The sequence below is a fragment of the Schistosoma mansoni genome, chromosome 3 (assembly GCF_000237925.1).
Source record: "Schistosoma mansoni strain Puerto Rico chromosome 3, complete genome".
Taxonomy (NCBI): Eukaryota; Metazoa; Platyhelminthes; class Trematoda; order Strigeidida; family Schistosomatidae; genus Schistosoma; species Schistosoma mansoni.
In genome coordinates this window covers 11,155,372-11,166,353 of record NC_031497.1, presented here as the reverse complement: position 1 = coordinate 11,166,353, position 10,982 = coordinate 11,155,372, and the positions used below count along the sequence as shown (strand labels likewise).

At 31.0% G+C, this 10,982-nt stretch overlaps 1 protein-coding gene across 1 annotated transcript in view; it reads left to right on the top strand.

Annotated features, from left to right (window-relative positions):
- Positions 1–10,982, top strand: part of Smp_181390 (hypothetical protein) — a gene marked incomplete at its 5' end in the record, with an annotated part of 32,259 nt that overhangs the window by 15,023 nt on the left and 6,254 nt on the right. Inside the window, 2 exons of the mRNA XM_018799204.1 lie at positions 488–1,076; positions 7,497–7,570. Of these exons, the coding sequence (XP_018651016.1) occupies positions 488–1,076; positions 7,497–7,570 (663 nt within the window). The remainder of the gene's footprint in view (positions 1–487; positions 1,077–7,496; positions 7,571–10,982) is intronic.

The window sequence follows — 10,982 nt, the reverse complement described above, 5'->3', positions numbered from 1 at the left end:
TGGGGTTAGGGGGGGAGGTTGGGTGAAGGAGTTTTGGATGTGGGTGGGCATAGAGTTATGGAAGGGATGTGGGTTCTATGGGGTGTTATTTGGGGGGAAGGGGGATGTGATTGGGGAGGGGGTTGAAAAGGCGGGCTCGATATGGAGATTGGAAGGGGCGGGAATGTAAAAGGTGGGCAATCAAGGGTGCAGGATGGGCGACGCTGAACTCCGTGTTTTAATTACAATAACTGACTAACTTCATGAACACAAAGTAATTATGCTTTTTTATCATTGTGTTGATAAACACATTATTTATTTATTGTTAATGTTTTAATTGACCGTTAGGTGGCTTTTGTGGTGTATAATCACATAAAGCTAGTAAGTTTACTGAATGTTTTAACAAGCCTTAGAAAAACAATAGTCATATTACACATGAAATAATGTTATGTTTTAAATCAGTTACATGCTTACTGATATAATTTCTCTTTGAAACCTCATTTTGAAGATACTGTTTCAGAAGTACCTATTCCTAACGCCTTCAACTTGTCAAGTGGTGCATACTTTTGGCTATATAACTCCCAGTGCAAAGGTCCAAAGGCCTCTCCATTAATAAGCTTAACAAACACCATGATTTTGAATAATTCGGGTGAAGATGATCAATCAAGTTTGACAGAAAATTGTCCTTCAAATGTCTATCAAGACGATTTCGTCTCTTCTAGTGCTTCTTCTCGTGCTATTAATCCAATAATACATTATCCTATATCCCCATTATCCTTGCCAGGATACCCATTTGTCGTTTTTGAAGATCCTGTTCAAAGAAGATATGACCTAGTTCACTGCTCGAAATTGCGTCGAGGTGATGGTAATGATGTAACTCCAAATTTAATGCGTTTACGTTCTATGGGAGAAGAACTTGCTCACTTGAATAAAAATATTACAGCTCAAGGTGAGTTGATTGCAGCCGGTGCAAGTTCAGTGCTTGATCAGTCAGATAATAATGTGGATTTTAAGATCATTCAGGATTTTTCTGGGAGTATCTTCAATTCCAAAATAGTTGAACAGGCGAAACGCGAAAAAAACAAGTTGGCTAGCAAGTAAGTTTTATTATAGTAGATTTCAGGAGTTAAATATTTTAAATCAAACATATTCATTGCATTGGGTGAAGTAACAGGCACCCACTATGAATCATTTAACTATAGACATCATGATCAATAAGTTGTCTATTTACTGCAGGTCGACACGAAAACATTCATTGTTATTATTCTCATTAAAAACACAGATCAAATTAAAATATATGTAGTTCAAGGAAAATATGTTTTTCGATAACTTACATTACGGAATAACCCTAGTTTTACAATCATCAGGAAGCACAAGATATATGTTTCATCGTACGGTTAGATTTTTCAGTAATATCAAATCATGGTCCCATCTGGAATCAAACCAAAAACGCGTTAAGTATTTCAGTGTGCTCTTATGCTTTAGACCACTGAGGAAGCATCCAATGGTTTATACGTTTAACCCCAATCAATTTGAGACATTGTGCAGCCATCATCCAGTGTTCACAATGAGGAATAACCTCATGCTTGACGTAGTTAAATTCCACTAGCCGTGGGTACTCATTAGAACTACCGTAATTACCTCTTGAAATTAGTCGATATGAGTACACGATTCCTATTATTATATAGGTTTTTCGGGATCGTCAAAGTTCAGATTTAATATCATTAACTGATTTTGGTTAGATGTGTAAACCATTGGATGCCTGCTCAGTGGTCTAAAGGTTAAGTTCTCACTGAAAGACCTGAAGGCTTTTAGTTTGATTCCCGATGAGATCACAGATGGAAATTGTTGAAAATTCTATACTAAGACGAATCATATATCTGGTCCTTCTTGATTTTCAACAGTTGTTTAACTAAAATCAATCCTTGATATGAACCATGAAAATTAATAATCCTCACAAACTTTCTATCTGGTGGGAAAATTTTTAATAAATCGACTTCAACCCACTTGCTCATAGGTAAAATGGCTCAGAAACATAGAACTTCCTATCAGAATGTATTAATTTTGATGCTAAAGAGAATCGGAATTAATAAGTCAAGCCAAAATAAATGAGAACAAAATTTATTATGATATGAAAAACTAAAGACTTGTTTCTTAGTAGTTTATAACTACAGTCAGTAATTTACTGACATTAATGTGCATCACGAAGTGTTTACTTAAACAGTTTTTCAACCCTATCGCGTTTTTATTAGCTTCGAATATCATTACATACCATACTTTCCATTAGTATTTAGGGGATTCTAATATTTTATACTACGTTGGTGTTTTGATTAATGAGAATGTTATATAGTCGAAATCAACGTTTTTGGTCAAATTTATTTGAATAATTTAAATCATCTAACCACAGTTGGAGTCGTATGCAACGAGTCTGTCGTATAAAAAATAAAATCCCGGAACATTCCCTATGTTAACAGTTAGGTAAAGAAATAAGTAATTCAACAAATTAGTCAAATATCTTTACAATGTTTAAGAATTCTGATTAGAGTGGATAATTTTATGCTATGGAAACTAAAGAATTGTGGTTAAAACCGTTGAAACAGAAATCATATTCAAGATCTGTTTGTTAATCAAAGATTTTGTAAAATAATTATAGTTGCTGTTTATGTGTCCACAAAATCTTCATTAGTGTAATATACTCGTAGAACTGTTGTGACAAGAACACAAGTAGGGACAACCAGAATTCCTTGATAAAATATAAGAACCATACAATGAATACTTTATTTACAAATTTCCATCATTTGTCCTTCACATTCTGCTTGATTCTTCGAGTTCACAATTCCCCTTTATTTTTCCTGTTATTCTGTTCAACTCTATCTTCTTAGCCTTCTGATGCCAGGTTTTCCACTTCCGATTGGTGTTACATGCTTCTTATGTTTGTCTGAGATTATCAAAGAGTATTCATCATTTTGTGTAATAAATTAGATTATTGACATATGACATATGTTAATTTCTAATGTTATCTCTGTAAATGAAAATTTGATTACATGAATGCTATGAATCATAAGATTATGACCTTTAAATACGCGAATAATATAGGTTTACGAAGTTAGACGCATCAACACATGATGTATCCTATTACATATATTTTAGTGGATGAGTGTCCTCATGAGTGTCCTCGATTATTTGTGAAATACCTTTTTCCATTCAGAAACTAATATTATATGCTTTGTTTGTAATACCAATTGTAGCGCAGAAAATGACGTTATCTAAGGTGCGAAAAAATTCAAACCTTATGATTTAAGTGAACTTTGAACTTTTTGAGGTTGCGGATATTACTCAATAAAGTGAATGTGATTTATTTTTAGCGGTAATCGTATTGCGACTGCGTGTATGCTACAGTTGTTTCTTTACACTGACCTGATTTTCATCTTTTATGGCTTACATTGTCATGAAAAGTCAGAAATACAATTTTCTACTCATTAGGATGTCACAAAAAAATATTTATTATTAACTTTCTACACAATGCTCAATTTGTTCGAAACTCTCCAGTTCAACCTCGACACTGATGCCGATAAGGATGATATATATATATATATCCGTTGTCAGTATATATAACATGTAACATAATCTGTGTTGTATAAAGTAGTAGTTTACAGAAACTAATATACTCAACTAAAATGTATTATATTCCTATGAACCATAAATTAACTTTGTCCAGACAAGTGTAAAAGTATTTCAGTATCATCTGGCTACTTTTCCTAACTTTGGTGGATGAGCGCTAGATATTAATTTAAGCTAGTTTCCTTATTCAAACTCAAAATATCTACCTTTTTAATCAATCCTTTATTTATTAATTACAAAATTACCCTTCTTCATACTTAATTCTTTATTATATTCCTTGTATTTTCTAGTAGGCATTTGTCATCTTGATTTTAATGTTATTCTTATGCTATAATTGAAAGCTTTGAGTCTTATACAAGTGTGGAAGTTACTTGTTGGAAAGTAACTTCCACTACGTATTTCAAAGTAAAAATTCTACAAAATAAATTTTATAAGTTAATAATAACTTTGTACTGGATTTGTCTGATCAATCTGACTGATAGTAATAAGTATGCATTATATTTCAAAGCTTATGTTTTATTTTCATCAATAAGGTTTTCAATAGTTTACTTTATTCGAAAGGAATTTATAAAAAACAATGTCATGAGAGTTTTTATAGCGATTATCTTTTCAAACCATAAATAATATCACGGAAACTGTATCACGTTGGTAATTTAGTCATTGTAAATTATTGTCTTATTTGATCATTATTATTATTATTATTAATTTTGTATTCATTTTTCCATTGATAATTCAATGACCATCATACTTGTCTTTATTTTATCTACATTTATTCATTGAAATCATGACTCACGAACTTGATAACAATCTTTTGACTGAAATATTTTCATTGTTTTATTCTTTTTACCATTCATATAATTCAGTATCATTCTGTAGGTAGGTATGTTTTGTGCCCATTGATGAACTGTTAATTTACAAATAAACACAACTATGAAAGAACAATATAATGGCACTAATCTTAGAGTAATCTAATTAGAACTTTTTGTGAAAGAAATGAGTATTGAGATATTCATCGAGAAAATAATTAATTCTCATCTCTTTTAAGATTTTATTACGTAATTTGTCAAACTTCGGTCACATTCACATTAATTGTGTTTCCTTCAATTTATAGAATAATTTCTATTGTCTTATAAAACGCAGTCATATGGAGTATATCAGTGAATTTATTGGTTGGCTAAAAAATGAATAAGTAATAATATTGTTTCATTATAAAGTTTATTTATCTTATTAACAAAACATTTAATAAGAAAGACTTACATTATTGTTGATTTGTGTTGTCTTTTAATATCGATTTATTCAGTATATTCCGAACAGTTATTTGCTGGTCATAAGTTTTGAATTCGTTCGGCCATATGACATATCTCTTTATTATGACGATAACTTTCTGGTTGACAGTGAATCATGAAATGGTCAGTTGCAATAGATTAATCAATATTATTATAATGTTATCAGATGACGTAGTGTCGCTTACCACTTTTCAATGTATTTCATAAAATGTTCCACTATGATTCAAAATATCAGCATTACATAGAAATTATTAGCTTTACTTTCCAAAGAATTATAAAGTTGTTGTAAACGACAGAGACTGTAATTAGTTAAAAACCATGCAAGTCACTGACGGTTTAATTTCACTCACGGTAAAATTGTCGGAGTTTACAGGAAATCCCTTGAGTTCATGTTAAGATTTTTACTGCTGGCTTTTGGGCATGAATTTAACGTCATACTACAATCGATTAGTTATCTACTACTTACAAAAACTATTTCTGTTTTCATTTACAACATAACACATCATAGCTGAATGCTCTCACAAGTATAGGCCAAATTTTTTTTGACGAACTCAGAGATTAAATGGGAAGAATCTAATAATACTGTTGATTTATCATAGATTAATTAGGATATTCAGTACACATGAAGTGGGCTAAGTAAACTTTAGTATTGAGACGTTAACAACATAATTACCGAACAATATTTATTACATTTTCACTCACAAACATAAATAATACCAAGGCCTTTTATAAAAGTTTTGAGAAGTAGAAGGCTGCTAACTGTTGTCTTTTTCACAAAATGTGTAATCAGGCTCATCATAACAGAATACAGAAATTGACAATGACTAGCTAACCTACCTCGGTGAATTAATATACATGAAGCGAAAATAAAATGTACATGTACATGTATTTCTTCACATCAACCTTCTTCATAAACGACGTACTTATGTTGTACTTCCATTGTTTCCTTAAATTAGAGCTATCGACATTGTGAAATGTTGAAAAGGTAATTACATCTTGGTAGTCTTGTATTCTGTAAGATAGATGGTTCAATTAAAAATCTTCATTTGGGGTTTTTATCATCATTATGACTGAATATTCTCGTCATTTCAAAATATAGCTTACTAATAGTCACTCCAGTGTATTGGTATTCAACAACGTATTCTCAGTATAAACGGAACACTTTTATTTAATTAAATTAAATAACCTGAAAAGCAAAAACACTAATATTCATCATATATCAATGGTATTAGATGTAATCAAACCATGAGATGGTAATTTAAAGTTTGTCAATAGTTATATTTAATTTTTTTTGAAATAAATCATTTAGTAAACCATCTGTTTTCTACTGTAGACGAATCTATGAAATACTTCTTTACACCATAAAATCTTCATGTATGAGCATAAATATTTTTCAAAATAAATCGGTGATTATTTTTTATCTACTTGAAAGATTGATATTATTACTAAATGGATCACAAGAGATTTTAAGCTCTTACTCCTCTCAAGATTATCCTTAAACGTATTGAGGTATTGAGCACTGTAAGCGAACGACTGGAAACTAGTTCCAGGTTTCATGCTATTTGAGACTCGTCAGCAAGACATCCTTGAAGACTTGATAGAACTGGTTCACTCTGAAAGATTTGACTCCGTGTCTCCCAGCTTCACAGTCAGAGACGTTACTCTAAATTTATTTGGACCACGACTAACCTCTCATAGGACTGAGACATTTTTAAGTGATTGTTTACTGATTAGTGACCAGTTTCAAATTTTCCTCGCATTTTTAGTTCCGAATGAGTTTTATCGATAAAGTTATGAATATCTCAATCCTACAGGACATTATAGCATGATCAATAGAACTTGATCAGCACTCAAAGAATTGGACAAATATGACATTAATCACTACTCAGTAATCAATAAGTGGTAAATCCTCAAACGTGATCATAAAGAACTTGTATTCAACTAGAATGTCATTATTTTAGGTATTCACTTACTTCAATGAGAACATAGATTTTTAATACGCTACTGAAAAATCAACTTTTAGTATGCAAGACTAATTTAACATATCGTTTGTAACTTTAAACAACTATTTTACTACGTCTATTCAGAAGTACAGATTTCTCAGCGTTACATTAATGTGACACCAAGTTTGAATGAGTTTTCTGTTATGGGAAATGTATTTTAAATGTCCTAAAAGAATCAAAGCTACGAATGACAATTCCACTATAGATGTTTACGATTTCATATGATAAGTGTATTTGGCTAAAAAGTAATCTGTACTTCTCCTTTATATGAAAATGAATTCATGAATGAATATTTTCTGAAATTAATTTTGAATAAAGTAGACTTCAATTTAAAAACTTTTATGAAATGGTTTATTCTAATAATATAAGCAAATTGTTCAAGAACTTTTTGGGACTGCCAAATTTTTTTACTGGACAATATGACTAAACATTATAAGATTCCTTGCCCTATCTGTATTGAAGTGTATCCATGTTAGTCATGAAAAAAATAAATTTTTGTGATTGGAGATTATTTATTTAATACCACTTATCTTTGAAATAATAATTCACGGAAGGCTCGTAAGGCGTTCAATAAATTGGATATTTAAGTGTATGTTTTTCTTTTCAGAATTTGTCGTCTTAAAAAGAAGGCGTTTCATGAAGCCAATAAAATTAAATATCTTGGATTGGAGATTGAGTATAGTAAGTTGAATATTAACTTAATTAATATTCTTTATTTTAATTTTCTTCTACTGAATGAAATTATATTCGGTTATAATAAAAAAAGTTGTTTTCTTATTATCTTTTAGATATTGATGACCTTAATTGTTTAGGAAATGTATTTGCAGTTATCATTAGTAGGTAAAAAGATATTTACCGTGGACAGTATTTTTTTTTGAAGTGTTATTCATTTGATAATGAATTCGTACTAAACGATAACTTTTTAACAAAGATAGATAGTGGCTAGCAGTGGAATCCAAGACGCACGTTTCGTCCTAATTGGGACTCTTCAACTGGATGTACCAGCATCTCAGAGTTGATGTTCACTCTGGGGCTCGAACCCAGCAACTTTTGCTCCAAACGCCATCGCGTTATCCACTCGGCCACTGAGTCCTGATAGCCACTTGCTTGTGCCAAATAGGACGAAACGCGCGTCCTGGATTCCATTGCTAGCCACTATCTATCTTTGCTTACCATGCTTGTGAATTCAGGCTATTTCGAGGCAATACGCACATATGCCAATTAGAGACTGACCAGCTGCAGTCCTAAAAACATCAATGTGAAGATTTAAACAAACAATACTAATTGATAACTTTTTAATTTAATTTCATTTGACTTTGCTTTTGAAAAATACGTTTGAAATAGCTCTATGAAATGATATTTTCACAAAATAAGTGTAATCTTTCTATTATCAAGTTAACGACAGATCTTGAGTTTTAAGAATATTAAATTAAGAATTACATTAACACAAAATAAAATATACAAAAATGAGATTTAGACAATCAAATATTAGTAGATGCGTTTTGTCAAAGATTCGAATCCATTGAGACATTGTTGTAAATCAAAGCACATGTAAACACTGGTTAATCTGTATAAGCAGCTTCTCGTCTGTGCTCACTTATAACACAAAAAAGATATTGAGATACAACGTTTAGGAGACTTATACAAAACAGAAATACGAAGGTTTAAATATTTTTCTAAGTTTCATATTGTTGCTTATGAACCACGACAGTGAATGTGAACTTTTTCTAAAAGATTAGTTTGTAAAAGTGATAATATACGTACATGCTAAGTATCATTCAATTATGCATATTCGGATCTCATAATCTATATGATCAGTCTCTCAAATAATCATGACAGAAGATGATCGGAAATCCAATGGTAAACGTTGTTGATATTAGGTACACTTTAACTATTGCCACGACAGCAGTTAGACTGGAGCCTAAAAGTGAAGATACTAATCGATTATTTCTTTCATAATTGTTTATAAAAATTCCTTTTTAATATTTAGACATATGCTGTTTATTTGATAAACATATTACAGTTAGTTAAGCGACAAAATGTCATACTTAATTAGTTAATTTTTAACGTACAACTGTCATCTAAAATAGAAGTTAAACAGTCATGATGTTCGGGCATTTATAAATTATACTAAAAAGAAAATTAATTTGTCGCCGACAAATTTATTTTTGGATTCATTTGATAGCTCCACTTTATGATGAACTGTATATGGCTTATTTCAGAAGATTACACTTCTGGCTGATATTCTTGACTTTAAGTTATTTAACTTACTTGAGGACTTACAGGTGAAGTGGTAGGAAATAAATAACAGATTACGTAACTGGAAAGTACATTTGAAGTTAACTTCTATCATGACTAGGAAAACTCTCATGGTTTACTCAAATACATTATCGATGCATCTTATTCTCTGAGTCGTTTTTAAATTTCGGTTTGCATGAATCTATTTTTATTACAGTTGAGTAAATAGCAAATTAACATCATTACATCCATTGAGAAACATTGTAATGGTTACATATATATAGGAACCAATAGTGACTTTGGATTAGTGATATTATGAGAAATCTAAAATAGAAACACAATATTTAAAAAGAGAGAACCTTTTCTTTATATTTTTGAAGCGCATACTATAATCCAATCGCCTGTTTATCTCGTTTACAAGAGTATGTATTAATTCACTTGGAAAAATTAATTTTAATTATAATTGGCACATGATTTTCTGTTATTTTATTTTGATACAACCACCACAAATATATTTTTACATAGATCAAAATGTTTACTAATACTAACTGATTAGGAATATTGTCATAGCTTTTTCCATCAGAAAATTGTTCCGCCCTAAGATTAGATATATCTCCTAAGAATGTAACGGAGAAAAAATTATAAAGTTTAAAGACAACTGAAAAAATAAAACTTTGAAGCAGTCAAAGTGTATATGATAAGTAAGACTATTAAAGACTTTCATGTTACAACTGTCTCTCATTTGGAGTTAATTGTTGATTGGATTTTTGACTTATTTTCTAGTTCACTCATCAGAGTATATATACTGAGAAGATGTATATTGTTCCATTCAACAGCTTATTAGTATTTTCTGTGACAAATAATTCAAACATCTTGCAAAATAACAACAATAAAGTAAGCTTTTTTCGGAAACGGGAAAAGTTTGTGCTGTTTTATAACACCAACGTACTGAGTTACATGCTTATACAACTTGTGTAGAATCCACAAGAGTGGATATTTTAGAATTTTCAATGTTTCTAAATCCCGAAATGATGTCTTCTACACCACCGCTAGAAATCTGAAAGTACTAGACAACTGTTTCGTCCCGATATGAGGCTCCTCGGCAGTGCTCGAATACGATAGCATCACAGGGAATCGAACCCACGACCTTCGATCTTGTCACTAAGCGCTAAGCAAATTGGTTATTGAGACGGCATTCAGCAATATTAATATCCAACATCAATTAATTCGCCATACTGTGCAATCCTCACCCATTACCTGAGGTTGAATTCCACTCATAACGGCTTCATACAAGGACAGTAGGAGTTACCTATTGAACCTAATCACCTGTGAGGAAATGATTATCATTACTATAAGATTTCGCGCTTATCATACAATTTTCACAGGTTGTAAAATACGAAATAGTGTTAGCTAGACAACCATTTAGGTTGTTTTCAAAAAAAACGTCTTCACGAAACTGCAACAATAGAAGCATTAGTAGCAACGGCCACACAGCATTCTTCGTAAGTTACGATAATTGATACATGTTTTAACCTTCTATACTTTAGGCGTAAAATATAATAAGGTCAGTTTATTTGGTTAATCAAAAAAATGTAAAGACATTTGAACAGTTAAATTGTAAGTCACCAGTAAACCACACACGTTTACACAAGAGTGAGTCTAAAACAAATTTATATAGACAACGTGATATCAATAAGGTAATTAAAACATATTTACAATATACGCTGACGCTTGAAATACTCCTAGAGAACAATATAATGACTAAATGAATGAATAAACGTTCGATTATTCAAGATAACCACTTTCTCATTTTAATTCCATATTGAAATTAAACGTAAACAACAAGACAAAACAA